General features: G+C 53.8%; 10 protein-coding genes and 1 non-coding gene across 11 annotated transcripts; 3 read left to right on the plus strand and 8 right to left on the minus strand.

Moving 5' to 3' along the window:
- Positions 1 to 1,323: 1,323 nt before the first annotated feature.
- BO66DRAFT_459120 (uncharacterized protein) lies at positions 1,324 to 3,790 on the plus strand (the record flags this gene model as incomplete). Its single annotated transcript, XM_025652241.1, has 5 exons — positions 1,324 to 1,821; positions 1,886 to 2,185; positions 2,401 to 2,690; positions 2,789 to 2,916; positions 2,980 to 3,790. Exons 1-5 carry the CDS (start codon positions 1,362 to 1,364, stop codon positions 3,788 to 3,790), a joined length of 1,989 nt encoding a protein of 662 aa, XP_025500551.1. The 5' UTR covers positions 1,324 to 1,361.
- Positions 3,791 to 3,976: 186 nt separating this feature from the next.
- On the minus strand, positions 3,977 to 5,934 carry BO66DRAFT_441853 (putative GABA permease; the record flags this gene model as incomplete). The annotated part of the gene is made up of 8 exons (XM_025651369.1): positions 3,977 to 4,100; positions 4,161 to 4,513; positions 4,566 to 4,624; positions 4,684 to 4,868; positions 4,927 to 5,215; positions 5,277 to 5,499; positions 5,558 to 5,717; positions 5,771 to 5,934. 8 exons carry the CDS (start codon positions 5,932 to 5,934, stop codon positions 3,977 to 3,979), a joined length of 1,557 nt encoding a protein of 518 aa, XP_025500552.1.
- A 969-nt stretch (positions 5,935 to 6,903) lies between these two features.
- BO66DRAFT_330900 (FAD-dependent oxidoreductase) lies at positions 6,904 to 8,254 on the minus strand (the record flags this gene model as incomplete). Its single annotated transcript, XM_025644069.1, has 5 exons — positions 6,904 to 7,620; positions 7,693 to 7,796; positions 7,856 to 7,959; positions 8,015 to 8,152; positions 8,226 to 8,254. 5 exons carry the CDS (start codon positions 8,252 to 8,254, stop codon positions 6,904 to 6,906), a joined length of 1,092 nt encoding a protein of 363 aa, XP_025500553.1.
- A 564-nt stretch (positions 8,255 to 8,818) lies between these two features.
- BO66DRAFT_330963 (aminotransferase class IV) lies at positions 8,819 to 9,805 on the plus strand (the record flags this gene model as incomplete). Its single annotated transcript, XM_025644072.1, has 1 exon — positions 8,819 to 9,805. One exon carries the CDS (start codon positions 8,819 to 8,821, stop codon positions 9,803 to 9,805), a length of 987 nt encoding a protein of 328 aa, XP_025500554.1.
- Positions 9,806 to 10,190: 385 nt separating this feature from the next.
- BO66DRAFT_t262 lies at positions 10,191 to 10,262 on the minus strand. The gene has a single exon. It is a non-coding gene; the product is annotated as a tRNA-Met (tRNA).
- Positions 10,263 to 10,772: 510 nt separating this feature from the next.
- Positions 10,773 to 11,091, plus strand: BO66DRAFT_441856 (uncharacterized protein; the record flags this gene model as incomplete). Its single annotated transcript, XM_025651370.1, has 2 exons — positions 10,773 to 10,873; positions 10,923 to 11,091. 2 exons carry the CDS (start codon positions 10,773 to 10,775, stop codon positions 11,089 to 11,091), a joined length of 270 nt encoding a protein of 89 aa, XP_025500555.1.
- A 649-nt stretch (positions 11,092 to 11,740) lies between these two features.
- BO66DRAFT_459129 (putative amino acid transporter) lies at positions 11,741 to 13,766 on the minus strand. Its single transcript, XM_025652242.1, has 7 exons — positions 13,328 to 13,766; positions 13,260 to 13,273; positions 13,137 to 13,209; positions 12,755 to 13,092; positions 12,349 to 12,707; positions 11,952 to 12,293; positions 11,741 to 11,897 (listed from the first exon to the last, which is right to left on the minus strand). The coding sequence occupies exons 1-7, from the start codon at positions 13,477 to 13,479 to the stop codon at positions 11,811 to 11,813; spliced, it is 1,365 nt and encodes a 454-aa protein (XP_025500556.1). The 5' UTR covers positions 13,480 to 13,766; the 3' UTR covers positions 11,741 to 11,810.
- A 1,861-nt stretch (positions 13,767 to 15,627) lies between these two features.
- On the minus strand, positions 15,628 to 16,828 carry BO66DRAFT_459141 (uncharacterized protein). The gene has a single exon (XM_025652243.1). It carries the CDS (start codon positions 16,755 to 16,757, stop codon positions 15,891 to 15,893), a length of 867 nt encoding a protein of 288 aa, XP_025500557.1. The 5' UTR covers positions 16,758 to 16,828; the 3' UTR covers positions 15,628 to 15,890.
- Positions 16,829 to 17,441: 613 nt separating this feature from the next.
- BO66DRAFT_380914 (sulfatase domain protein) lies at positions 17,442 to 20,854 on the minus strand. Its single transcript, XM_025645930.1, has 3 exons — positions 20,077 to 20,854; positions 18,289 to 19,995; positions 17,442 to 18,237 (listed from the first exon to the last, which is right to left on the minus strand). Exons 1-3 carry the CDS (start codon positions 20,397 to 20,399, stop codon positions 17,637 to 17,639), a joined length of 2,631 nt encoding a protein of 876 aa, XP_025500558.1. The 5' UTR covers positions 20,400 to 20,854; the 3' UTR covers positions 17,442 to 17,636.
- Positions 20,855 to 21,985: 1,131 nt separating this feature from the next.
- On the minus strand, positions 21,986 to 24,505 carry BO66DRAFT_441861 (flavin-containing monooxygenase; the record flags this gene model as incomplete). Its single annotated transcript, XM_025651371.1, has 6 exons — positions 21,986 to 22,161; positions 22,742 to 23,161; positions 23,210 to 23,842; positions 23,892 to 24,207; positions 24,261 to 24,340; positions 24,391 to 24,505. The coding sequence occupies 6 exons, from the start codon at positions 24,503 to 24,505 to the stop codon at positions 21,986 to 21,988; spliced, it is 1,740 nt and encodes a 579-aa protein (XP_025500559.1).
- A 719-nt stretch (positions 24,506 to 25,224) lies between these two features.
- Positions 25,225 to 26,478, minus strand: BO66DRAFT_170406 (cell wall mannoprotein 1 family protein). Its single transcript, XM_025642297.1, has 2 exons — positions 25,758 to 26,478; positions 25,225 to 25,652 (listed from the first exon to the last, which is right to left on the minus strand). The coding sequence occupies exons 1-2, from the start codon at positions 26,094 to 26,096 to the stop codon at positions 25,455 to 25,457; spliced, it is 537 nt and encodes a 178-aa protein (XP_025500560.1). The 5' UTR covers positions 26,097 to 26,478; the 3' UTR covers positions 25,225 to 25,454.
- Between the last annotated feature and the right edge of the window lie 695 nt (positions 26,479 to 27,173).

Raw genomic sequence — 27,173 nt, forward strand, 5'->3', positions numbered from 1 at the left:
TCCCGTGAGGTACCAGCATCCGACACGGAACACCCGTTAAAACAGCGACGGCCCGCTCGGTGCGCAAAACATCGCCTCGTCATCCCTCGAATTGTTTGGGAATTGAAACAGCAAAGGTTGTCAGCCCTTTCCCTTGCAGTCTATTCCTTTCGATGCGTGTAGTTTCCTCTAAAGCAATATCTTCTGAAGGGTAATTGATTGCTTTTGCACACGCAGCGCCCTGACTTGCTGGAGGAGCTGATGACAGAATGTGTGAGAGTCCCAGTCGTCCAGAATTCTCCAGGGCCTTCCTCGATGGAGCTTAATATGCTGCCCATAAAGAATTGAACAAACAAGCGACCAACTCCGGCGATGTCGACTTTCCCCGGGCGGACATTAATCTATACTTGCCTGGCTCATGATCTCATCATAGCTTAACTCCGATGCCTGATCGTCGTGCCGATATGCAAAGTATATACAAAAGTACAAGTATAGAAAGTATTATTGCAGGAAGAGGTTAGTGTACAAAAAACAAATGTTCTTTTGAGACTCGTTATCTCAGAGAAAACTTATTTATATTATTCGTAGGCGGTTTTCAATACTACTATTAGCCCGTTACTATGAGGGATTCTACTTTTACACAGTGGCAGCTACATATATCCTTCTATACATCAGCGCCTCTAAGGCCTCAGAAGCCAGGCTGCTCACCGCTTGCATGGTGAAACAAGCCCGACTCAGACTAGAGGTTCTATTCACCTCGCGCCCTGGTGGAGCCCAGCCCGGAGTCCTATCTCACTTTCCTGATGAGGGTAAAGGGGGGTAGCTCCACCTCATCGCGGCAAATCCGTCCGCTTTTGGCCTTAGTGCCTGGCCCCAACCCTACCTAATCTGCTTTGCTTCTCTCCTTGCTTCCACCATACCTATTCACCTCACACGGTTTGTTCGCAATAGTGCGGCGTCATACTTATCTCTACAGAGCTTACCTGGAAGGACTCGGCTATCTATTTCGCCCGCCTATCGACTTCTTCCCCAATGTTTTGCCACCGCAGTGGCGGGCCGACGTCGGAGAAACGAACCCCGCAGCAAACTCCCAGAATGTCTTATCTGCATATCGTACAGTGCAGTACGTACGTAGCCGTCCGTAGCTTTGGCGCCTTTGACGGCAATCATCAGCCACTCTTAACTAGATCAGCGTCTGACTACCGACATCTTTCGCCTCCTCAATCTCGTATTCCCCACAAGCGTCTCCTTCCCCGCTCATTTTTGGGGTGGCGGGGAAGGGCATTTCTACCAACTGAACACTCAATACAGAAAGAGAATCTGCTCCCACGCACTGGTTACCATGTTGAGTAGTCGGCTCTCCCCTCCAGCCTGAACCCACAATGAGCACAGCGAACCCAGACAGCACGACCACTACCAAAGGCAAGCGGACGAACTCCTTAGCCTTCGCGCAGACTGACTGCCACACGTGCGCCTCGTCCGGCGAACACTGTGACCGTCGTCGCCCGAAGTGCTCGACGTGCCTTCGCCAGGGACGGCGGTGCGATGGCTTTGTGACACCGCTGTCCTGGGATCCGCGGAGGATGAAGACGGACGACAGTGCTGTCCACCCTCTCCCCGCAGACCCGTCCATCATGAGCAACAGTACCCCACCCCAGCGCTTCCAGTTCGTGACTGGGGCGCGGGTGCGGAAGCGTCGCCGGACAGGGCCCGCTACGGCGAGAGCACGGCCAGCCAGACGGAGTGCAACGCCTGAGGCTTTGCCGAGAGAGGCAGGCGAGCAGACCGCCGGCGGGCTCTCGTTACAGCCCGATCTAATGGGAACTACTTTGATCGACCCTGGTACGCATTGTCAACGACGAGTTGCCCTTTTTGTATCCTTGGAAGAAGATACTGATCGTAGCAGATCTTACACTGTCCGGCTTTGGGACCCTCGGCGAACTATGTCTGGACGATTTCAGCATCTTCGAATCCTTGATGCCGGATATCTTCGGGTCGACCCCACCACTCCATGCCCCGACTGATAGCATTGGCGTCGAGGACCCATTCATGACAGAGGCATCAGACACGACAGCCTCCGCGGTACTGCCCCGCACACCTCCGGCCCTCCTCACTGGAGACGACTCCGTCCACCCCGTTGATCCCCTCCCGCAAGACGAGGCACACAATGACGCCCTGATGTCATCTGCGGAGGCATTCCCACCGGGTCCGGTGGATCAGAGCTGTCAGCTCGCGGGCCAAAACACGGCCATCCACATCCTCTCACCCCGGATTGCGGCCCCGCGCCCCGCGACTCTAGATACGAGCATCCCCAACCAGCACGAGTGGCTCCTTGAACTGTGTACGCATGTTCCCTATCTGTAGACCCGGCTCTCCATGACCGAAGAAAGATTGGAAGCATACTAAGAAATTCCATCCCAGATGACTCGAAATTCTGCATTCTGCCACTGACAGGAGATACCACCCTGAACCCCTTCCGGTGCAAGCGCCAAACCTCGCAGGGCTCGCGTCTGCTCTTCCATTCGATCCTGGCACTATGCTGCCAGCACCTGAAGCGGTTGACGGGCAGCAGCTGGTCGAGCGAAGCGGCCGAACATCGCCGGAAGGCCGCCCAGTTGCTCGATGCGGCGTTGCAGCAGGGACGCCAGCACGCAGGAGGCGTCAGTAATCTACATCTGCTGGAGCCGATTCTGATTCTGTTTACCTTGGATGTATGTACCCTTTCTCGTTACCCTTTCTCGTTACCCTTTCTCGTTACCCGTCTCCCTAACCCCCCCGGTTAAAGAAAAGCAGCTAACAGAATGAGCAGTGCACCCTCTCCGCGTCCGGAACATGGGCCACGCACCTCCATCGCGCCCACTCAATGCTCGAGGCCGCCGGCGGCCCTGGCGCGCTCATCAGCCCGCGGATCCGATCGCAGGTCGGAATGTTGATCTGGTATGCCATCCCTCATTCCCTTGCATTTCTGACCGGAGTCGATCGCGATCTAACATAGACAAGGTGGGACGTGACCCTCGCCCTAATCTCGCGGCAACGCCCGATCATGCGCCAAGCGTATGTGGACCACCTCATCCGGTGGGAAAAGCAAGACGCGTGGTCGTTCTTCGACCTCACAGGGTGTCCAGGCTACCTGATCGCGCGGCTGTACCACCTGGCCGAGCTGGCGCAGCAGAGCGAGATCGCCGCGTCGATGAAGTGGCTCAGCTTCGATCGGACGCCGGTGCTTGCGATGGAGCGGGAGATACGGGAGTGGACGAACGAGCACGACCCCTCCTCAGGTTCCGCGGACGACGAGGCAAGAAGTCCCGAGGAGGCGGAAAGCCCCGCTGACGATGTCGACGGGGAGCAGGAGTTCAACCGGCGGCAGGATGCCTTCCACTGTGCCGAGGCGTGGCGCTGGACCTTGCTTCTGTACATCGAGTCGGTGTTCCGGCGGGATCGGACGAAGATTACGCAGATGCACAGGCAGCAAGGCCGCGCGGGGCTGCGTCGATTGGTCCGCAAGATCGTCGACCACACGCGGTGTTGTCGAAGGTCGTCACAGACGCAGAAACAGTTGCTGCTTCCGGTGTTTCTGGCCGGGAGTGAGACGTTGGATCCCGATCTGCGGGAGTTCGTGACGGATTATTGTGCATATTGGAGCGAGAAAAGCCAGTATAGCATGTTCGATAGTGTGCCGGTGCTGTTGAAGGAGATCTGGGCGTCTGGGACGTGGTGGGGGGCGGTTGTGGATGGTAAGACGAAAGGTGGGCTGGAGGAGGCGCGACAGGGGCAACCAGGGGTTACGCCTACGCAATTCTTATTTGGGTAGGGTGGATGCAACTTTATGTCAGAACATGAAGCGAGATCTTCCTTGCATCGTAGTTAATATTTTCATTGCATTACCAGTGTGAGGTTTGGAGACATGAATAGCACTATTGTTCGTTTCGACCATCTATCCGCCGCATGAGGTGAGGTCTCAGCCAGAATGATGTCTACATGTCTCTCAAAGTGGGCATCAATTCATTCCCTGCGTTGCATTCAGCGCATCCCAGTTGATATTCGGCCCGGAAAACTTCCCCCGCCGCTCGAACCAGCACAGCATGACGATGCCAAAAATCCCAGTCAGAACCACTGAGTTACTGCATCCAACCCGCCTTAGTACCCATTCAAGTACACTTAAGGAGGACAGGAGCACTCACTAGTTCATGTTCTCCAGCGTCGGCGGATTACTCGTCGGGAAACAGAAGAATATCCCACTGAGAATCACCCAGAGCACAGAAAAGACGTTGACTCCGTACCCCCAGGGGCCAAGATCGTAGTATCGCGCCGGCAGCCTAGTCCGACCGCGAATTGCTAGGATCCCCTGCGGGACCACGTAGGTGATGTTGAGCATCAGGACTGCGGTGTTGATGATCGAGTTGAAGGCTTGCGTGCTGGCGATGTAGAGGAGTCCGTAAATGGCGCAGAAGCCGGCGGAGAGCAGGGTGGTTCGGATGGGGATGCCGAGTTTCTCGTCCACCACCGACCAGTATTTCGAGAAGGGGAGTCCATTCTGAATTAGAGTGTTAGTTGTTGTGAAGTAGAGCTGGGGTGGGTCGTCTCACGTCACGCGAGAATGCCCATGTCATGCGGCTGCTTGTGATCCATTGACTAGGAACGCATGCTGGAGTCGAGTCAGCACTGGTGAAGCTAGCATATCAAAGAAGGAGAGGCGCAGCGTACAGTAATACAGGATCGTCAGGTAGATCTGCAGAAAGGCGGCAGCAGCTTTGCTCCCAGTCGCTTGATAGAATAATTCCAGACTCGGGAGGGAGGAATTCTGGACCGCGTCCATATCCTGGATGACACAAGTCATTGCGATGATCCAGGGCACAAGTGTCAATAGACCGATGAGGATGGTGAGATTGCTGGGGTTGAGTCAGTCACGCCAGGTTCTGCATACGGCGAAGAGGGAATTAGACCAACATCACCAGCGGAATCTTCCTGTTTGGTTGCGCGATCTCCTCTGCAATATGCACGCAGGCCCCGGCAGCTGCAAAGGCATATTCACCATTGCCTATCCCGAGCAGCCACCCGGGTCCGGCCCCCCAGCCGCTGGTAGACCGGTACTCATTGAGCCTTTCGGGGTGGTATGACCCTCTTCCCATGACGAGACAGACGATGACCACCATCAAGAACCCAGCTAAGGAAAGGAACATGGAAGATTCGGTCAAGCGGTCGATCTGGCGTTGAGGCACCAGGAATACCGGGAGCACTATATTTATTCAGATAAGCCGGTTCGTCCTTATCCAGCTGAAGAATCCACGCCGACTTACATGTCAGTAATATCACCAACAGGTAGCAGAGATAGACCTGCCACTGCGTTCCCGAGAATTCTGGCACCAAAAAGGTACAAACCCCAAAGGCAGATATGGCTGTATAGATCGCGCCCGATGCCGTGTTCACCCACCAGGCTACAACATTGATCATCCCGACAGTGTATGCGACGAAGTTGCGGCAGGACTCCGGGGCAATAATGTAGGTGAAATGATATTGGCCCTGCAGTGAAAAGGTAATTGTCAGGGTACCTCGTATTGCAATTGTAGCAGCTACTTACCCCCGAGGATGGGAAAGCTGAGGCCAACTCCGAGACCCCAGTAAGGACAATCCACTGTACAACACCCGACAATAACGGACTGAACACAGCGACAGAGCCTCCGCCATATGTAAACGCCACTCCAAAGCAGGCGGCGTAGGTCAACCAGGAATTCACAATACTATCAACCGAATTAAGAGCGGCTCAAGATGGAGGAGGGAGAAAGGACTATACCTGAAAGCGAGACCCAGAGCACCAACCCAGGAGAACGAACGCTGGAGTTCGGATGTGCAGCCTTGAGCACGAAGAATGGCATCATCAATATCAATGACCTCGCCTAAATCCTTCGCATCAACCCCTTGCGGTGGCCTGGATGTGTTTTTAATAGTCTCTTCCATGATGTCGATGAGGGCACACAGCGACAGATGGGTAGATGGAAAGACGATGGAAAGGTCCAAGACAGCGAGTCAATTTAACCTCACGCCGGCGTGCGAGGAGAATGGCGGGGGTTGCTTGCAATAGCCGATCCCTACGTAGTCTTCACCCCCATGCGTCCATCTAGCCCCAATTCTATCCTCCCTTCCCCCGCCTTGCGGCAAGCCAGTCAGGACGCCTGAAAGATAGCGTTCCACTCCTGTATGGAGCTAAAAGTCTTGAAGATACCATTGATACCCGGAGATAAGGGGCTTTGATTGGGGTCCGGCCTCTCCCGGACATGATGGCTCCGGTGGCGGCGTATCAAACCGCTCAGCACAGAACGTAATAGGGTCGAATTACCCCGGAATGCGGAGAGATAGGCAGCAAGCCTCCCCCTCCCCTACCTTGGGGCTTGACTTTGGCACTTTTCCCTCGGATTTGCTTCCCATCTTCGCAGTGGTGGGCTAGTCTGGATTGCTGATTGCTCATATCAGGCCTCGGATGTGCATCCACCTGCCTAACTAGGAAGCTCGATGTCAACGATCGATGCAGATAATCCGTGCTCAGTAGATTTCTGATGTTAGAAGACAATCTTTCCCCATGCCTGGGTCTGAAGACGTCTTTTTGTGCAGCAATCCCATGAAGACGGCATAAATATATTCACATATGGCCCCTGTCAGGAGTGGTTATTGCCTCATGAAACTGTGCCCCAAGGCCGTCAGCTCTATTCTCTGATTAATATGGAGGCCTCTGTGGATACTTGTCTTCTCTGGCTTAGCCAAGACTTTCTGCTTGTTTTCAAGTAAGACAACTGCCAGTTTCTCTGTGATACTCGTTAGAGAGCTCGGTGCACTTTCTAAAGAATAGCCCGGATCAGTTTGCAGGTACGTCGGCTTGGGTCTGCATGCAGAATATAAGTAACCTTAATACTACACTCAAATCTATCTCAGCTATAGTCTCGCACGCACATCACGGCACGCCTCCTCAATCAGATCCACCGTAGCCTGTGCGCAACCATAGGAGCACTGATATCCAGCCCCTCCAGCACCATAGTTGTGGACGACCCAAATGCCCTCGATTCGCTCCTTCGCAATTCGCACTCCACCCTCACGCACAGGTCTCAGTCCCACTCCATATCTAATAATATCGAGATGCTCGATTCCCTTCCCGTTTGTCAGCGCTGGCACCATCTTAACGGCTCGCTTCATAATCCGGACAGCCAGGTTAGGGTCGGGCTGTGATTCCCAGCTCCCCAGCTGGTAGCAACCCCCAAGAATAGTGCCTCCCCCCGCGGCTCTCGTCATAATATAGCACGCTTCTCCGTCTCCGTCGTCCGTGCCTGACACGTCGAGCATTTTTCCTGCGTCGTTCCGCACAATCACAATCTGCCCGCGCGCGGGTACGACAGTCTTGTCCTCGACGCCGCCCAGCTTCGACGCCATTAACCCTGTGCAATTGACCACCACGTCAACTTTCCCGTCGGGATGGACCCCAGACGCAGCAGCGTCCGAGACGTGGGGAAAGACAGCTCGCTTAAAGGTCACTCCGTTCTTGAGGCACTGAGACACGAGCCAGGGAAGGTAAATGGCGGTGTTGATGCAGACCGAGGTGAAAGCCGTGGCAGAGTCGATTCCGGGTCCTAGCGATTCTTTGGGCAGTGTTCGAAACTTTGCATCCCCGGTTGTCAGAATTGAGACTTATAAGCCAGGGGAGGCAGGATTGCGATATACAGGACTTACATTCGGAACAATCTTTGCAAACCATGGGCTAGGCGACAGCAGCTCCGCGAACCAGTTGGCCGTCGCGGTGCCTACGTCTTTTGCGCGGCTGTGAATCTCGCAGTCTGCGTTGGTATCAATATACTTTGAACGCAAGACCAAGGTTGTTCGCAATATGTATTACCTTGAAAGTGCACACCGGCTTCGGGGTGGTTTTGGGCCAGATCCTCCAGTGGTCCCCAGGTGTTTTTGTCCCATTCGGCGGCTTCTGTATTGCGGATCGAAACACTAACAACTTCAGTTACTCTGAAAGAACGGGACGAAGGTTGATGCTAGGTCTTACGGCATGTAATTTGCGCCGGCCCAAGGCGATGCGTATTCGATATCATAGTCTCCAGGCATATGTTTGGCGGCGACCACAATCTTGTAACCGGGTTTCTTGGACAGTAGAAGGGCCGTGGTCAGGCCCGCCACGCCAGCCCTAAGTCAAGTTAAGTTTCTTTCCAACAATGGAGAGGATAGACAACCGATGATGTGAGAACAAAAGAACGTACCCAATGACTACCACATTCTTCTCGGACATTGAACACAGGAGATGCCTTCACGGGCTAATGGAAAAGCTCAGATTCGTACTATAGTGGGTCGGTTATTCACCGTTGGTAAGAAGCTCTGCTTGGTGAGAACTCAAGTCTAAATTACATTCAAAGTGTTGGGGGAAATGCATCGGCTGTGACACAATATTTCAATGACCCAGAGAGCTCTGGTTGGGATATGGTCTGATGAGATTTTACTTACTCTCATCGCTGACATCCACCCATCAGCTAACCTCCCCAGGTATTACCGGATAAAACTGTGCCTATCTTGGATACACAATCTTCTGGAGGATACGGAGCGCTTTCTGAGCCGAGGCTGCCAGGGGTACTTCCACGGGCCCCATGCTGGTATTACCCAAATAGGCAGGTGAGAAGCACGGCCACCTCACCGATTGCCACACCAAACCCTAACCACCTGCGAAGCGACTTCTGCAATTCCATGATAAAGCTCTATCTCTTGCCTCCAGAGGTATACTTAAAGCCTCTTACAACTCTGTACACTCAAGCATCATTCAGACAAACCACATTCAAAACCCTCATACCCCTCCACCACCATGGCCGCCATGCAAAAAGTCTTCGCCGCCTATGAGGCCCGCCAAGCAGTCCTCGCAGCGAGCACCCACCCCTTCGCCAAGGGCGTCGCCTGGGTCGACGGCGAGCTCACCCCCTTACACGAGGCGCGCATCCCGCTGCTGGACCAGGGCTTCATGCACAGCGACCTGACCTACGACGTGCCCTCCGTCTGGGACGGGCGATTCTTCCGACTCGACGACCACATCACGCGGCTGGAGAGCAGTTGCCAGAAGCTGCGGCTGCAGCTGCCTCTCCCCCGGGAGGAGGTGAAGCGGATCCTCGTCGACATGGTGGCGCAGAGCGGCATCCGCGACGCCTTCGTCGAGATCATCGTGACGCGCGGGCTGAAGGGGGTGCGCGGCACCGACCCCAAGGACATCCACAACCGCATCTACATGTTCATCCAGCCGTACGTCTGGGTCATGGAGCCCGAGGTCCAGCCCGTCGGCGGCAGCGCCATCATCGCCCGCACGGTGCGCCGCGTCCCGCCGGGCTCGATCGATCCCACTGTCAAGAACCTGCAGTGGGGAGATCTGGTCAGAGGACTGCACGAGGCTGCTGATCGCGGCGCGACGTACCCCTTCCTCACGGACGGGGATACCAACCTGACGGAAGGTTCGGGGTTTAATGTTGTGATTGTGAAGGATGGGGTCTTGTTCACGCCGCAGCGCGGGGTGCTGGAGGGCGTGACGCGGAAAAGTGTGATCGACGTCGCCCGCGCCAACAGCCTTGACATCCGCGTCGAGTTGGTGCCTGTCGAGAATGTCTACACGGCCGATGAGATCTTCATGTGCACGACGGCGGGAGGCATCATGCCGATTACCACCCTGGATGGCCAGCCGGTGAAAGATGGCAAGGTCGGACCCATCACGAAGAAGATCTGGGACGGCTACTGGGCCATTCACTACGATCCGGCCTTCAGCTTTGCCATCGCTTACGAAGACGAGAAGAGGAAGTCATCGCTGTGAGCGGTCGACCTTCGCTGCAAACCAAGTTCATGTGTCTATGGCGAATGCTTGACCATTCAATCTTGTGCATTCGTGTTTTTCTTTGCTAGTAATATCATCATCTCCTTCTAGACAAGTGTGAATCCTGTTTGTAGACTGACAAAATGTTCCTTGATCCGATCAGGCACACCTTCTGAATTATATATAACGTATGGCTTGACAATCCAGTGAATTAGATATCTAAAATCCGGTCGCAGAACTTAGGTCTCTATGTAACTATGATATGAGTGTAAGGTCGTGTTTGATCAAGTCTATCTGTTACCGAACGACTCGATTCAACTCAGCTACCCTTACTCAATCGCCCAAAAGAGCAGAAAAAAAAAGAAGAAAAAAAGAATGTTCAATTTAGCATGTCCTGGTTTCGATCCAGGGTCCTCCGGGTTATGAGCCCGGCGCTCTTCCCCTGAGCTAACATGCTGATTTGGTGATTTGTCATTTCGGCTTTGTCTCCATAAAGCACCACTAAAGAAAGGGTAAATAATGCAGGCGACCAGGGATTAGATCCGGTAGAATCAATCTACCGTGGACACCCATCGCGATATCTCAATGAAGACGGCGAAGATTTAATACGGCCGGCCCACCACCCACAATAAATTCACTCGCCCTAATAGAATCCCTCAAAAATAGCGATCGATTAGTACGGAGTTACCTTTGGACTGTCAATATCAGATGATATTCCCTTAGCAGGCAGGAAAGCTTTGGATGGGGTGGGCTAGTAAACCAAAGGTATTCACTTTATACTCAATAAGGAAACCGAGATTAGGGCATCGCCACCCCCCGCATCAGCAATTTATCCAGGCAAAGCGTACAATATCATAAACACACGAGACCCTCACGAAACCACAAGCACCTAAGATCTAATACCTACTCATTCCTCCTTACCAAGCCTCCCCATCTCCCCCTCTCAAACCCCCCAAAGTCCCCCACAATGGCAGCACCATCCAAACGCCCCGAAATCATCGCCCTCTCGCAGGACCTACGAGGCATCCCGCAATGCGAAGAATACGAGCGCATGATCTTCGGCATGATGTACACACCCTCCTCCCCCAGCCCCCTCACATCGACCCAACCATCTCAGCCATAACGAACCCGAACCTAACCCCAAAGCACGGTCCAACCCCAACACCCCCAAGCTCCTGGACGCGCGCCACCGCTGCCGCAGGCTGGCCCGCGCCTACAACGGCTTCGACACGACGACCATCCCATCTTCCCAGATTTTCGAGGCCCGACTCGCGCTCCTCCGCTAGCTGGTCGGGAAAGTCGGCGAGGGCACGTTCATCGAGCCGCCCTTCAAGCCGGGCTATGGATGCAATGTTATCATTGGGAGTCATTGCTTTATTAACTGGGAGTGGGATACCCCCTTTCCTTTCTTTTCTTCCCGCAATAGCGGAAGGTGGGTAGGAAATGCTAGGGGTATGCCGCTGACCGTGTAATGCGAGCCGCAGTGTGACGGTTCTGGACACCAGTCTGGTGGTGATCGGGGACCGGGTGCAGATTGGCACCGGGGTGAGTATTTTCACGGCGGGCCATGACACCAGTGTGCTATCGCGGCAGAAGTTCGTGGAGTTCGGGCACCCGGTCTTCATTGAGGATGATTGCTGGATTGGAGGGAATGTGATCATCCTGCCGGGGGTGCGGATTGGAAAGGGGTCGACTATCGGGGCTGGTTCGATTGTCACCAAGGATATCCCGCCCTTCTCGGTGGCCGTGGGCTCGCCCTGCCGCGTCAGAAAGACGATTCAGTCGCCGGAAGAGGAGGGGCAAGACCCGAACAATCCGTATCGTCGGCTAGTTCGTGAGGATTGGTAGAGGTTACATGGATGCATTTCTCTGAAGAATTCATTATGCATGTCATTCATGACAAGGCTAACACTCAATGCTATCTATGGTTCATCCAAGCGAGTCAAAATATAAACAACCGATATATACAATCCATCATTACCCAACAGCCCATTGCTTCACTCCCCTAGATCGCATTGCTGGCACAGGAGAAGCTCGACTTGGACGAATCGTCGTGGATGGCCTTGCCGGAGACATACAATCCCAGACCGCACTAGCATGGGTTAGTATACAAGATGAATGCGACGAATCGAATCGGAATACTCACAATGATGGCACCAATGCAGAAGATCAGCATGTTGATGATGGTCAACGCAATCTTGCGCGGAGAAGACCACCACTGGCCCCAGTTCATGTGCAACCAGTACACACCCGACAGTCCGTAGGTGAACCAACTGGCAAACAAGGAGCTGATCAAACTGACAATGTTGCTGAAGGAAGGGATACCCTCGGCGATGATCCAGGCGATGACCCAGCAGGTGACGCCAATGCCAATCCAGGAACCAACAGCGACAAAGTCCCGCTTGCCCATGCGGTCGGAGTGACGGAAGATGCGCACGTAGATATATTTCAAGCCAACGTGACCGTTCACAACACCAGCTCCGACAATCTAGAGCTTTGGTCAGTACGAGTGATAATAGGTAGACAAACTTGCTAGGTCATACCGTCGGGATGGCAACGCCATAAGCAACCTTCTTCAACACCGGACCAGCGGAGCCAAGAGCCGGCGAGTCAACCCCGTTACCGACGAAGTAGTAGATGACAATAGCCGCGGTGATGTAGAGAGCGATCTCAAAACCCTGGAGCAGACACAAAGCCTTGGGGAAGTCCTTGGGCTCCTCCATTTCGGCAATCAGACCGAAGAAGGCCACGTGGGCGCAGTAGGCGAACACGATCTGGGTGACGCCGTTGAACGCGTGGTACAAGTTCGTATCGGTGGTGACACTGATGTTTTGGCCTCCCTTGTACTGCACACCCACACCAATCATGGTGATCATGACCGCAGTGAAGATACTCAGGAAAGCTAATCAAATCAGTTTGATTCAATTGATGTTCAGTCGGAGTACTCACAAGCGCAAGAAATGTAGGTCAAGTTCTTGATAGTCCGGGGCAGCGACAAAACCAGACAGATCACGAAAGCCACAACACTGAACACCATCGAGCAGGTACCGTGATCCGTAATCGTGTTCATCATCACAGTGAAAGTGACAATGTGACTGCCCATGATGAAGATCGAGAACAGGATCTGACCGAGACCGAAGAGCTCGCGACCGAACCGACCCATGAGGATCTCACCCGCATCAGCCAAGTTGTGGATCGAGGGGTGGCGTTCGCGGAATTGGCCGATGACATAGCCGGTGTAGAGCGCAAGGATACCGAGTCCGATGATGAGGATGATCGCGCTGTGTCTGTGAGTGGGATGCGGAGAAGCAGCCATGACAGCAAGACTTACGGCACCAGGCCCAGCGCAGTCAGCGTCGCGGGCAGGGACAAAACACCCAGCGAGACGGACTCGGCGATCATGACTGTTGTGATTAGTATTTATCTAGCCATGGATCTGTCGCATGCCACATACACATTCCACATTGCCTGCATGATTTGTTAGCTTACATCGTCGACGGCGGATAGCGCAACAATACATACCACCACTTGAGCGTCTTGTACTTGACCTCCGCATTGGCCTCGTCACCGAATGCATCGGGCTCCTTCCCCTCATCGACCGCCTTCAAATCCTCGAGATCGTAGGGAGGAAGATCATTCTTCTTGATCTCTTCGCCGTGGGCCGGAGTCGCCATGTCGTCTGCACGTTGTCGATATGTCACGGGCAAAGGTCGAGAAAGGACAGGCACACGTCGCGCAGTAGAATCACAATCGCAAACAAACGAAGAGTCGAACGTTGGCGCGCCGACAGCTGCAGGACAGAAAATTTCTGGCGGGTTGGTGGGTCAGACAGTGAAACCTCCGCTCCTCCGCTGCTGTTGAGGTTGATGCAGACTTGAAACTGAGTTCAACGGGTGAACTAGATAGTCTCTGCAGTAGCACTGACACCAGAACACAACAACAGAGAAGAAGAGATGGAGGAGAGAAGGGAGCAAGACACAGACAGATAGACAGACAGATAAGAGCCCTGGTGGTTTTCCACGGGAAATTGAGATCTGGACTCCGTCGTAGCTACCCTGTTTGGAGATCAGCCCTGGCTGCTGCTGCTTGCGGCCATAGCGGAAGTAACGCGGTGATGGTTGCCATTGGTGCGTTGTGCTCCACCCCGCTAGACGCGGGTGGGGCGGAGGAAAAGCGTAGTCCAATTGTGGCTGTCCGCGGTTAAAATTAAGTAATGGATTGGCCCCGCCGACCGCACTGTGCGCGGCTTGCCGACAGTAACCGCTCCTCCGCCGGCCACTGATTGGTGCGGCCCTGGCTAGGTTTATGAGGCTCGGTGGGATTCCGTTCCCGCTTCTAGAATTTTTTTGTCCGGTTTATAAAAAGCTGCCGACTGCTGATAAGTTGCCTGCCACGGCAGTTGACTGTTTTCCATGACCATCCATTAGCTGATGGAAACTGGGCAAGGGGCGATGATTTGTCGCTGCAGCGCTTCTTATCGCAGACGCACGTTTGTTGCGGCTCACTACTCCAGGTTTGGGGCCGGTGGACGGCTGTGCCGGCATCCGAGCCATTCTTGGGTGTTTCGGCCTTGGCAAGAAAAGCTTTGGTTCGCCTTCCAGATTTTTTCGGCTTGGCAATGGTGGCTGTCGGCCTTATCGGTGTTTTAGACGAGAATGTTGGGCCATGCAATGAGATTAGCTGCTCAACACTGTAGAGGTAGAGTGTAGGCATCCTTTTTATCTGCTGGCTACAGGCTCAGTACAGTACATCGATTCGATTCTCTTCTTGTCTCCACAAGTCAACACCATCTACTGTACATTTATCTAGTATTTCGCTCTAATTATCTGCTGCGGTTTGTCCGAGTGTAATTAAAGCTATCGAAGTATACCCCGGTCGACGAAGGTCCCCACTTCGGCAGAAATTTTGCCGATGCTGTGATTCCAGGAATCTTAAGGATCGGAACGCAGTGATCATAACATGAAGCCGAACTTGAACATTGAAAGCACCATCTTCCCTAATCCGTTCTTCGTCTCGATCTCACAACAACTTATTTTTCTTCCTTATCTAAAAGAATAGCTTGGGCCAACACCGCTATGAAACGTTACCCTATGCATCTCGTTGAAGCTTCAGATCCGTTCAATCATAGTCGGTAGAAAATTCCAGATGTGTCTAATGACTGAAGAAATTGCCGAGTCCATTGTATCGATTTCTCTCCTTTTCCGCACCTTTCATTTCCTTGCTGTGAATTGTCCTGGACGTCTCCTCCGCAAGCATGTGGTGATGGAATTGATCGCAGAGAACAATGCCCTCAAAATCTGTATAGCCTTGACTGCTGTGAATATACAGCCCACGTGATCTGTCCTCGGTCAAAAAGTGGACGTGAAAACTGTACACTTTCATTAGCAACAAATGGAAACGTCGAGTGTCTGTTTCAAGATACACTGAGCAGTCTGGATATCCACAGGGAACGAGCCAGGGCCTTGTATCATCAGCATGCAGCGCAAAACCATTGATGTAAAACCACTCATAAGATTCCAGCCTCACTGAACAACAACCTTGAACAAAGGCAAACGCACGATGATCATCACATAACCCTCTCATGCAGACCCCAGTTCTGATATGGAAAGCACAGATAAACTCCACTCACGATCCAACATAAACACCATAGACTCCAGATCAAACCTTCTCCCCACAAAACCTCACTCAACCCTAGCATAAGGATACTCCCGAATCACCTTCCAGGTAACCCCCTGAATCACAATCGGCAGATCCAACGCCGCCTTAAGATCATACCCCTTAGGATTCCTCCACCCATCAATCTTCTTAATCAGCCCGCGATAGCTCTCCCCAACGTACGGCTCTTCTTTCTCGTCCTCGTCCCCGTCCTCAAACTCCTCCCTCAACCGAATCCGTCCCCTATGGCAATTAATCTCCAACGCCCCCAGCCGCGTCGCATTCTTATCAAACCGCTCGTGGCGCGCATCCGCAATAAACCCCCTCCTCATATGTTTCACCGCCTCCCGCACGCGGAAAATCGCCCTACAGCGCCAGCGGTTGATACTCTCTGTTCCCCGACCCGAAAGTCAGCACCATCCCCAGCAAACTAAATCACACGTCCGCAAAGGAAACTGGAAAAAAAGGGGAGGGCGGGTACTGTACTGATAATCATCTCACAAACCCGCAACTGATACACATCCGCCCGGACCTCGTCGGTGGCATTCTCGATCGCCATGCGCGTGCAGCACCGCAGCACGTTCTGGCGGCCGTACACCCAGGCCACGAAGATCCACTTCACCACCACCTCCTCGGAGTAGCGGCGGGGCAGCCGGCGCTCCAGCCGGTCCAGCCACCCGCCCACGTAGAACTTGACGACGTGCACGCACCCGTAGTAGTCGGCCATGATGGTGAGGTCGACTAGGGTCTGGAAGTCGATCTTGTCGGGCCACGGGTGGGTTTGGTGGTGGATGATCCGCATGAGGAGGAGGAAGGGGGCCAGGGGCCATTCGGCGGTTAGGGTCAGGTGGCCGGTTTCAGTGAGGGTTTGGCCTTCGGTGAAGTTGGGGCGGGTGAACATGCGGGAGAAGAAGGGGGATGCGCTTGCTAGGTGGGTTTTGGAGGCGTGGATTTTGTGGATAGTGGGTTGCGGGGTGGGGGTGGGTTGTTTGTGTTTGAGTTGGTGGTGCTGGTCTTTGGTCTGGGGATGGGGATGGGGATGCGGACGGGGTTTTAAGTGCTGGTCGGCACTGGCCTGCTCCTGGGTAGTATGCGAGTACTTGGTTCTCTTCCGGGGTGGGCACTCGGAGATGGCGACGCTGGAGAGTTGCATGGCGAGGGTGTCGGAATTATCAGGTTCGGCTTTGATGGCTGGGGCGAGGGTTGATGTAGTGGACGATACGCCGGCGGGCTCCTCTTGGAGGAGGAAGGTTATTTCTCCACCTTCGTAGATGTGGTGCTCTGTCTTCTCGCACATTGTGGGATGTATTGCGTGTGTCGTTTGGGGGTGCTATGTTGTGGATGGATGAGGATGCTGGGAGAATGCTGGTAGGGGCATAAGGATGGCGAGGGATGCAGGAGAAGGAAAGAAGTTCTCTTTGTCGACAGAGGAGATTCTATTTATGCCTCCGATGTTCGCTGCCTGAACACTGTTGCACGATGCGGCGATGCCATAGTTCCTGTCATTCCTTTCTGTAGTTGGACAGAGCATGGGCATCAGGGATTTTCTTGTGGCTTTACGACCTGCAATCACCACTCGTCAGAGCCGAACTTGTGCACTTTTACTAGAGACTCTTTCAAACGTCTATCTCCGACTGTAGCCCACAAGAAGCATACCTTCATGGAGATAGGTGCTAGGGCGTCAGGTAGGGCTCGATGTTTCGGTAAGCGGCCGTTCAAACACCATTCACTCAGTTCCAAGCAACTGCCCGGACCGACAGCTCGAGCTCAGCAGCAAGCAGCATTACTCATACGGAAAACCATTATCAATAACTCAGCAGCATTATGAAAATACCATGGAACAAACGTACAAATGCTCTGTAAATAAAACATTCCATTCAAGCTTGCAGCGAGGGGAAGGGTTAAAGGCTAAGTCGCAGAAGAAGAGCGTGATCGCAGGAGCTCCAGCAAAGTTATAGTAAGAACAGTTAAGTTACAGTTTCCTTTTGAAAAAAATCCGCAAAATTCATTCACATGCTATGCCGACCGACCATTGTCCGAAAAAAAAGACGTCAAATCATAATGCTAGCAACAAGAAAAAGTATGTCAAGCAATATATACAAGAAGCGAAAATTAAATCATCTGTACAAGGGTTCGTCACCAAATGGCGACCACCAGAAAGTGCTGCTGCACCCATCTAATCCTTTTTCTTGTCCTTCCCCTTGCCCGGGCGTCTATAATTATACCGCATCCAGTTCTCCGTAACCCACCACTCGGCGACATGGGCCGCATCCCGCACCCAGCTGACCACGTCGGGACTGTATTCCGCCTCCAACGTCTTGGCCAAGTCGACCAGGTTGAAGTTCTTGACGGGGTGCAGCTCGATCGGGTCCTGCGAGAGATCGGTGAAGCGCCACTCAACGTCGTCGACGAGCGGGATGACCAGTCGGTAGGCCGGGCGGGCGGCAGAGCGCACGGCCAGCCATGATCCGCCGGTGTTCATGACCGTGAACTGCCAGTTCTGCCGGCCGTCCTTTTCGGGAATCTGCGGGCGGATCATCGACTGGCCCTCGTACATCGACAGGAGGTCCTGCGCGGCGTGGCCACTATCGGGACCGAGGGAGTGGGACTGGATGAGGAGGTCGAGAATGGTGGGGATGATTTGTTGCGAGATTACGGGGGTGGTGACTTCGATTTGGGGGAGGTGGGGGTGAGCGAAAAGCAGCGGGACGTGGAAGCTGCCGACGTGGGGGTTGTCGTAAGGAGTGACGCCGCCGTCGTTGGGAAGGGAGAGGCCACTAAATTTGTTAGCAGATTGTCAGATAGTACGATGTTCGATCTGGACATACTGATCACCAGCCATCACGATCAAGGTCTCGTTGATGATCTTCTTCTCGTTCAAGATGCCGATAATCTCCTCCAACCACTCGTCGATGTATCCAATGGTATTGAGGTAGCGGTTGAGATCATTGTTAGATCCTGAGCTGGTCGAGCCCACGATCGACTCGTAAGTGTCGTTGGGCATGCCCCAGTGGTGATGCGTGGTGCCGGTTAGGTGGGTCAGGAATAGACGGGTGTGGTTCTTCTCCGCAGCGTCGATGGCGTCCCGGACGTAGTCTCCGAGAACCTTATCCGGATAGCCGTAGTAGTTGACCTCCTTTTCCTTAACGGGATAGTGCTTCGCTTTGGGGTTCTCCAGCGTCTCCTTGGTGATGACATCATAGTAGCCCAATTTCGGAGTCAGCTTGTCCTGGTTATCGTAGGTTTCAGTGACGGACTGCATCCAGACGGAGTGCCAAGGCCAGGTGCGGTAGTCATTGGAAGCGGGGATGGTGTTGTTCTCGCGCACATCCGGCAGTTGGTTCAAGGCGGTCAGCACATGCGGCATGCACGGCTGGTAGATGTGATGCTCGTACTCGCGGTTGAAGTCCGCCACCAGGGGCGTCACCCCACACAGGGTGCCAACCAGACTCTTCAGAGTGTAGGTCCCCGTGGTGAAGGCATTGCTGGCACTGATGCCACCGTACGACCGACGTCCGTAGTCCTTGACCATGTCGTGCTTGTACCCGGCATCGAAGCCAGTCAGCCACTCCGCTGTCCTAGTAAGGTTGGCAATCCGCTTCTGGACGTCCTTAGGAATCTTCTTGTCGGGGTAGGTCTCCGCAATGCGGTCCCACATGAAGGTGCCGTTTTTCAGCGGAAAGACGTCGCCACGAGTACTTTCGAGCTTGAGCAAGATGACGTGTTTGATGTTGACATTACCGCCAGAAAGAGCGTCATGCAAGGGATCGAGAAGTGGGCTCCGAAGATTGGAGATGTGGAGAGGGTCTCGGTTGGGATCGTAGTGTCGTGGGGGTGGGTGGATTTTGTCGGATTGATTCCAGTCACCAAAGCCGGGGAGGGGCTCCTTCGGCAGCCACGACCATTGTGGAGGCCGCTCCAACGCCGTCTGTCCTTCCAACCAGCCATAATCCCCCGGCAGCCCTTCTGCTCGAACCGGAGACACCCGGTGGTGTCCCAAGAAGGGAGCCACGGGCAGCGCTTCGGAGAGGAACATGTATGCCGGATCCCACGGACGGACCACGCGCAACAGGAAGAGGCCGACAAAAGGTATCCAGACGGCCAAGCGACGTGCCAGCGAGTGACCCCGCGGCCTGGGCGGGGCGACAGCTCCGTAGGGCTCCAGCAGGTGAATGGACGATCCGTCGTCACTCTTGTCGTCCAGATAGTCGTCCTCGGAGAGATGGTCGTAACGCTCCGGGTCGGACAGTGAAGTCGTCTTGGGGATGAACCCGCGCACACAGCCCACACAGCATTTGAAGGGTTGTGCCAAGATATTCAGGATCCCCCCAACGGCGCGATGCAACGGGGCAGCGACAAACCAAGCGACAGTGAGCATAATACCCTCGACAATCAAGAAGCCGGTCAGACCGGTCAGGAGGGTGCGCATGGCGGCAGCATCGTGGTGGAAGGTGGTGGCTTGTCTCCAGTGGATTTCGGCTCCGGTGAAGACATAGAATGAGGTATTGGCGGCGGTCATTCCCGACATGATTAGACTATGACCACAGAATTAGTGATGTGGCGTTTTCCCAACCCGGGGGACGTCAGTGAGGGGGAGAGAGAGGGATCATCTTTACCTGAACGGAACAACGATCACCGCGGAGATGGCGGCGACCGACCGCCACGGCAGTTTCTGGGTCAGGATGCGCACCAGCAGCACGAGAACCACATCTTGGCAAAAGAAGGTGACTCCCCACAGGAGGAATTTGGACGGAGGTAAGGAATGGATATGAGCGTAAAGATGCAGGAGCTTAGCACCAAACATGGCCATCAAGGTGAGAGCGAAGAAATAGCGGCGTGTGAAGTCCCAGAAGTGATCGAAAGCCTCCAAAGGCGAGGCGCGCAGCCGCACCCAGGCGGCCAGGCAGCAACGAGCCGGATTGAGGTTGACGAGCTTCATCTTAACGGAATCCACAAGAATCAAATCACATGGCACACCAGAAGGAAGACGAAATCATCAAATCACTCCATGAGCCAGCTGGAATGAATCACCGGGATAGAAGGCCGGACGAGAGAGAGATAGAAGGGAGAAGATGGGAAGAGGGAAAAAAGATGAAGAAGGAGAGAGTGTGAGTGTGGGTGTATAGTAATCAACCAAAGAGGGGAAAGGGGAGAGACAGTGGTTTAATGTACAAAGAACGAAAGAAACACGGCTAGCGCATCATAATGAGATGATGGCCGCCTGGCAGCTCCCAAGTGGAACAAACTGAGAAAAAAAAGAAGAGAAAAAGGGCTGAGTTTAGGAGACTTAGATCGGAGCCGCAATCCATTGACTAGACCAACTAGTTCATTAGAAACTCACAGCTAAGAAAAAACTGGGGCCGAATTATTGACCGGGTTGGAGCTGCTTAGGAGGCTTAGTGCGTGTGGTTGACTCCATCATGTCCAGAATGTCCATAACTCCATATCAATTTTCCATCGTCTCGCAAGATCCTACTGGAAGTACTCAAAGGGCCGAAATGGACCCTGAATGCCCATAGACCCTGAGGTTGTGATTGGTGCTGTCTCTTCATCCGCGGTAATTTTAGAACCCAAGAGTGGAGTTGGGCACCCAATCAGCCACCCTGCCAAGGCTGCAGGGTCTGGAAATCGGATGGATTTGAGACAGGGGCAATCATTACTGTCTGCAGTGCAGTGTAAAACCATTGTGCTCAACCGATGAGTACCGTATTCCAGCAACATCCATGAGTCGATCAGTACATGATGGCACTCCGTAGTGATAGTAAAGAGACAGTGACACCAACTCTCCGCAGTCTTTCCTCATCTATTTTGGCACCCCCTGGCCGGACGATACCTAGTAGTACCTAGTAGAGTTTTTCTTCTCAAACACCGGCAAATTCACTCAGGGTCCCCCTCGGCCCACTAACCCCAGATAGGCAATCTGACAGTCAGCGAAAGTTCTGAGCAGGTGACCTCATTCCCCTTTTGGGTGACGGCCAGTCCCTTCACCGCCCAATCACCGCCTTCCATGTGGAGATTCTCCAACTCCCTCTCGCTGCAAATTTCCTCTCCACAGCAGCTCTGCCCTGCCCTGCAGGCACTGCTGCACTGCTGCACTGCTGCACTGCTGCACTCCTGCACTCCTGCACTGCCTGTGGGTGTCTCACTCACCAGACCAGTCCGGTTCTGCCTGCTGCTGTCAGTCAGACTAACTTTGCCACATGGAGTCCCCCAACCTGAACACGAGCAAAATGCCCCCTTTTTGCCTTTGGGGGCTTCCCCCTTCCTGCTGTTGTCCGACAGTCTTCCTGCAGGGACTGGCTGATGGTAGTGCCGCGGAAAGCAGCCGCGGCACGATCACTTCCAACGGGATTGCTTGTCTGACGGCTACGTTACTACTATAGGTACCTACTTATTTTCGGGGGAGTCGATCCGGATGCACTGGCCGACACCGACTAAAAGTCGATCCCGTTCACCCCGTTCACTCCCAAGCATTGCCATACAAACTTAGGGGTTCGTGGCAGTATCGGGTATCCGCTCCCAATTTCAGAGATTCCTATCCACCGTTATATTGAGACTATCTTTGGTCCTGGAGCGAAATTCAGGCCGGAGATCACCGGGAGGGGCTTCCAGACGGCGGCGCATTGGCGGACCCCAGCTGGCGGTGGCACCTTCGCCTTGGCTTTCGTATTGCCGGACTCTGGCCGCCAGAGTCACTCTGCCTGTTGGGGGCAGTCAGCCTGTGGGCAGGCTGATGAAACAACTGGCAGAATTGACGTGCTGTCCACTGGACTGGACTGTACAGTAACTTACCTATCTCGTGACTCCGGGCTCAGACCTCAAAGTTAGGCCATGCTGCAGCTACTGTTAGTTGAATGTAGCTCGAGCCTGTCATTAGACAGGTTCATTTACAGGTAGATTCATTTCCGACCGTAGAAAAATTCACTATGGCCGATACGTTGCAGTTATTCTTTCAGTTATCATTAATCCATAGGTTGATGTGGTTGCCCGAACTGGCAATCCGACTCGTGACTCCGAGGAATATATTTCCGCCGCGACCGGTATTCTCCTGCCCCGCATCATCGCCTCCTCACCAGTAAACAACATCACCAACGCGATCATTCATGGTCTTGCTCAGACTTTCTCAACCAGAGCACTACCTAGTAGGTATCTAGGAATACTACAATTTCTTGTGTTTGTCAACACTCAGGGTCGCTCCATGATTTCCTCAATCGCATGGCCGATTGAGCCACCGTCCTCGCCAAACTCCACCGGCATTTGAAACACCCTCCGTCCGCTCACTTCTGACACCCATGATAATTGTCGCCAACGTCACACCGATTGCGACCAAGCTCATCCAACACCATCGTACTCGGTCGCTAGCTCTGTCCGCTAGTTTGCGAACACTCGTTGCTGCGCTTCCCTCCACGATGAAATCGTCCCATTGAATCTGCGCCAGCTCCGCTTGATACTGCCCCACATTCTTCGGCCAGTTGTGCACATTCCGTCCGTCCTCGGTCTTGTACCAGCTGCTACATCGCGCATCCGCCCAGGAGGTCTCACTCAAAAGGTTTTGGAGTTGCTCGTTATATGCCCGAAGCACATCGGGCCGGATGCGCAACGCCAACGTTTGCCCGTGCAACCGGGCTTCAACCGCCGCGGTAATCAGTTTTCCGAGATAGCGTGACTGAGCCTCAATCATATGGATGACTGAGTTATGGCCTGCCTGGTCAGTGTCTTAAGCATCACTCCGCTTGCGTATCCACTAACCGAGATTTGTGTTCGGCCCATAGAGTAAACCAAAGTTGGGGAGATCTTCCGCTACCACCTCTCGATACGCCCGAGCGCCCGCCTTCCACAAGTCCCGCAATGGACGGTCATCCAGCCCGTAAATGTCCATTGAAAACAAGAAGTCGACCGTGTGAAACCCTGTTGCCAGTACAATCAGATCGAACGGTTGGGCTTCTTCCTTCTCCACTTGAATCCCTGTGGCTGTGATCCGCCGAATGGGCCTCGTTTCCAGATCAACGTGCTTGTGGTTGAGCACCGGGTAATAATCATCGGAGAGGAGAATGCGGTTGCACCCGAACGGATATCGCGGGGTCAGTGTGTCCCACAAATCTGGTTTATCAGGCAGTTGAGATTTCATCCACCGCACAATCCACTCGATCTGGGATGGAGAGTAGTCCGGGTTGGTGATATACGCATGGAGGGACTCCCGAATGCGCATCAACACCCCGCGCTTGAACCAGCGTACCGGTGGAACCCAAGTCAGCAGAAGTTCTTCAAGGCGCCCAATGGATCGGTCCTGGCGAGGGATAATCCATTTGGGTGACCTTTGGTAGACTGTCAGCCGTGACGCGGTCTTGGACAGCTCCGGAACTACCTGAATTGCAGAGGCACCTGCTTCTCGTTAGCCTGGCCCTTCATTTTCCATGCCAAGAATCACAACCATTCCCGATCACAGCGATCCGTTTGCCTGCAACATCGTAGGTGCTATCCCATCGGGCGGAGTGCATTTGCTTGCCGACAAAGCTGCCGAGACCTGGAATGTCAGGGTAGCGAGGGATGTTCAATTGTCCAGCTGCGGAAATAAGGAAGTCGGTGGTGAGCTGGTATTGCGGCTGCATTGAACTCTCCAGATCACCAGTGGAAACGTGAACCCTCAATTGCAACTGATGGTTGTCCCACTGTGCTTTATGCACGGTCGAATCGAACCGAATATGACGTTGCAGATTCCATTTACTCGAAACCTCATCAAGGTACTTCTGTCCAATGGTTCAGTGCATGGCCGACATCTCGAAATGGCGCAAGCTCATACCAGGATTTCCTCCTGGGTAGGGTAGTCCCGTGTCCAATTCCCACGCTGTTCAAACGAAAGACTATACAGCGCGCTGCGGACTATACGTTCATGAGTTACTGCGGGTCATTGGTGTCATATGTTCACTTACTATCGCATGCGCATCCAGGATACCGGTTCTCATACCATGTTCCTCCAAGACCGCTGTTCTTTTCCACAATGAGGAAGTTGGTGGTGGGCACGTGACGGAGGAGCTCAATGGCCATACAAATGCCTATCGATCAGCCTGACCTTTGACCACGCATTGACACCGGGGTCAGACATACCTGATACCCCTGCTCCTATGATTATCACAGAGTAGTGACTAGATCCTTCGCATACGGGATATTTATCTGCCACGGATGTCATCCTGAAGGCACATGAGATGGTATTGTGCGCTGGACCTCTGCAAAAATGCCATCGCTTGCTTTTATGAAGACAACAAACAACGCCGACCCCGCGCGGCGAGGAAGAACTGCCCTTGTTGGCCGAGCTGTGAATGTGACCGGAGCCCGCCTCCCACATTTTCTTTTCTCTTTGCTACGATTGGCGGTCTCATATCTGTCTGGATTCTCATCAGTGGATTGGAGTTGTCACAGGGCATCAATCGGCTTGTTCCGCCGGTCGATTCAGCCACAGTAACATGGTGGCGCGGCGATGATTGTACAACTGACAAATGCAGCATCATCCAAAAGCCGCCAACACTGCTGATTTAATGGTACAGCCAATGAGATATTCTGCAGCTCCGTGAAGCCTGATGCAAAGACTCTTGCCATGAGAACTGTCTACCAACCATCGAGGTCACTTGGCGAAACTCACCATCCCAGTTGTCCTTCCAAGCCAGGTGTGGTTGAGGTCTACAGATTTAGTCGATGATGACTGGCAGAAGCCTAAGCAGGAATATCATCCCATTGGCATAGGGGCTCGAGAACCATTACATGAAGGAACGAAAGCTCAAACAGAAGGAGACTAGTAACTTGCATTACTCTAGTGTCGTCCCGAGGGATCATTTAAAGACAATCTGATTGACTTTCACTAACCCGTGCGATACTCGAACAAGCAAACTCTTCCGACAGTGTCTGCACCTCATTTTGAGTCCTGACTCTCACTATGCCAACCATACCATCCCCCCAACCCGGCATCGTGGATGGCCATGACTAGCTATGGGACCAGGCCCTACATTTGCATGTCATAGGCATCGATGGCGTTGTCATACGCATCATCAACATCACCGGTTCCCTGACGGATGGTTTCCTTGTCGGCTCCGGCCGCCTTGGCCTGCAGGGCCACGGACAGACCATCGGTCTTGACCCGAAGCGCATGGAGGTTGGTCCGGATGGTGCTTCCCACGCCGGCGGTGATGAAGAGATTCCGCTACACATTGGTCAGAATCATGGTGGGCCACGGTTGGAATTAAAGATGGATAATGATCGAGATGAAAGAACATGAGAAGTGCATGCATGGGGTGATGCGACTAACCTTCATGACCAAAGCTGCGATGGAGCTGCGCATGACCGGCTCCAACTGGGTCAGAGCCTCAGTCACCCGGCTACTCTCCGAGGCCGTGAAGACCGCAGTGCCGTTGACGTCGGCAGAGGCCTGGTCGAGGGACCGCTCGACGGCGGCCTCCTGAGTCTGAATCTCGAGGGCTGCGGGCAAGCCTCCGGAGTAGCTGTAGACGGCAGCACTCAGAGAACCAATGTCGGTGTTGACCTGAGTCAGATCCTGGATGATGGTGGGAATATCCCGCCTGATGACGCGAGCCGTGGCCAGAGCCAGGAGGGAGAGAACCGAAGCGGTGGCGAGAGTGAAGCGCATAGTGCTGATGCTGTTGATTGTATCTGTGGTGTGGATGCGGATGGGTTGGTGATTGTTGTTGAGCTCCGAGAGAGGAGCGATTGAGCCTTTATATCCGGTTCTGAGGGATATGCTGGGCCCTAGACATGTCCCTGTTGCGCGTGTGTTGCTGTGAATTTCCTATGTTTGACAATGGGGGCCACGGTCCGGTAATTTACTCCGTGAGGCTTGTGTTGCCATGAGTCTAATGTCATACGTGTGCTTCGGTTTGCTACAGATCGGTGTCTATGTGTCTGACGACAAGTGCGACAACACAGCGCCAATGCAGCACTGAGAGATACGCGCGTGTGTACAGTACGGTGTTGTGCTAAGCACCCACCGAACCTGGACTCTATACCGGAGTCCAGTGTACGAAAGGAAGAAGATTGAACGCGATGGAAAGATCAAGGGATGACGACGATGAACCGGGACCGACAGTCGACGTCGGGATGATGGAGATCAAACCGGGACAGGAGAAAACCAGGTGTGCGAGGGTGAAACGCTCGTAGCTTGCCCAATTCTCTCTGGATAGGACGGTTGCATGACTTGGTGCTGTTCCACCATTCATCTCACCACCGTGATACTTGCGCCACGGCGGTCTCCGGATGGCCACACACGCATCCTTCCCATCTGCACAATGCCCGACCGCAGGGGGACACGGTACCTGAGTGTGTATCCGCCTTGTGTTTCGACTAAGCCGTGGCCTGACAATGTCCTGTCCGTCACGGGAGAAGATCGGAGGAGAGTCACTGAGCGACAGACACGAGCGCGAAACAGTCTCCGACCGGACCAAAAAGCTGGCCTGTTGTTTTTTGTTTCTGTGAAGCTGGGTGTCACACCGGCAAACCTTCCCTTGGCCTAAAGCAGGCATGGAAACGAGGAGTGACTCGGACCGAGGAGAAAGCCGTGACCGGCCCCAGGCAGAGCGTGAATCAGTCAGCAGTGCCCGAAGACCGGATTGGCCCCTCGGGAAAGACGGAGAGACGATGACGATGAGCAATGTAGATTAGCAAACCGAAACGAAAAAAGAGGGGCCCCAGTCTGACCGAGGCTGGAATT

Source organism: Aspergillus aculeatinus (assembly GCF_003184765.1).
Source record: "Aspergillus aculeatinus CBS 121060 unplaced genomic scaffold BO66scaffold_48, whole genome shotgun sequence".
Lineage (NCBI taxonomy): Eukaryota > Fungi > Ascomycota > Eurotiomycetes > Eurotiales > Aspergillaceae > Aspergillus > Aspergillus aculeatinus.

Excerpts from the sequence above, each read along its gene's own strand:
- BO66DRAFT_459129 (XM_025652242.1), bottom strand. The coding sequence starts at position 13,479 with ATGGCGACTCCGGCCCACGGCGAAGAGATCAAGAAGAATGATCTTCCT. Across the intron at positions 12,294-12,348 it reads ATGGCGTTGCCATCCCGACG|ATTGTCGGAGCTGGTGTTGT; the intron begins GTATGACCTAGC and ends CCAAAGCTCTAG. Across the intron at positions 11,898-11,951 it reads TCTGCATTGGTGCCATCATT|TGCGGTCTGGGATTGTATGT; the intron begins GTGAGTATTCCG and ends AACCCATGCTAG.
- BO66DRAFT_459141 (XM_025652243.1), bottom strand. The coding sequence starts at position 16,757 with ATGTGCGAGAAGACAGAGCACCACATCTACGAAGGTGGAGAAATAACC.
- BO66DRAFT_380914 (XM_025645930.1), bottom strand. The coding sequence starts at position 20,399 with ATGAAGCTCGTCAACCTCAATCCGGCTCGTTGCTGCCTGGCCGCCTGG. Across the intron at positions 19,996-20,076 it reads GTGATCGTTGTTCCGTTCAG|TCTAATCATGTCGGGAATGA; the intron begins GTAAAGATGATC and ends CTGTGGTCATAG. Across the intron at positions 18,238-18,288 it reads ATCGTGATGGCTGGTGATCA|TGGCCTCTCCCTTCCCAACG; the intron begins GTATGTCCAGAT and ends TAACAAATTTAG.
- BO66DRAFT_170406 (XM_025642297.1), bottom strand. The coding sequence starts at position 26,096 with ATGCGCTTCACTCTCGCCACCGCTTCGGTTCTCTCCCTCCTGGCTCTG. Across the intron at positions 25,653-25,757 it reads TCGCAGCTTTGGTCATGAAG|CGGAATCTCTTCATCACCGC; the intron begins GTTAGTCGCATC and ends ACCAATGTGTAG.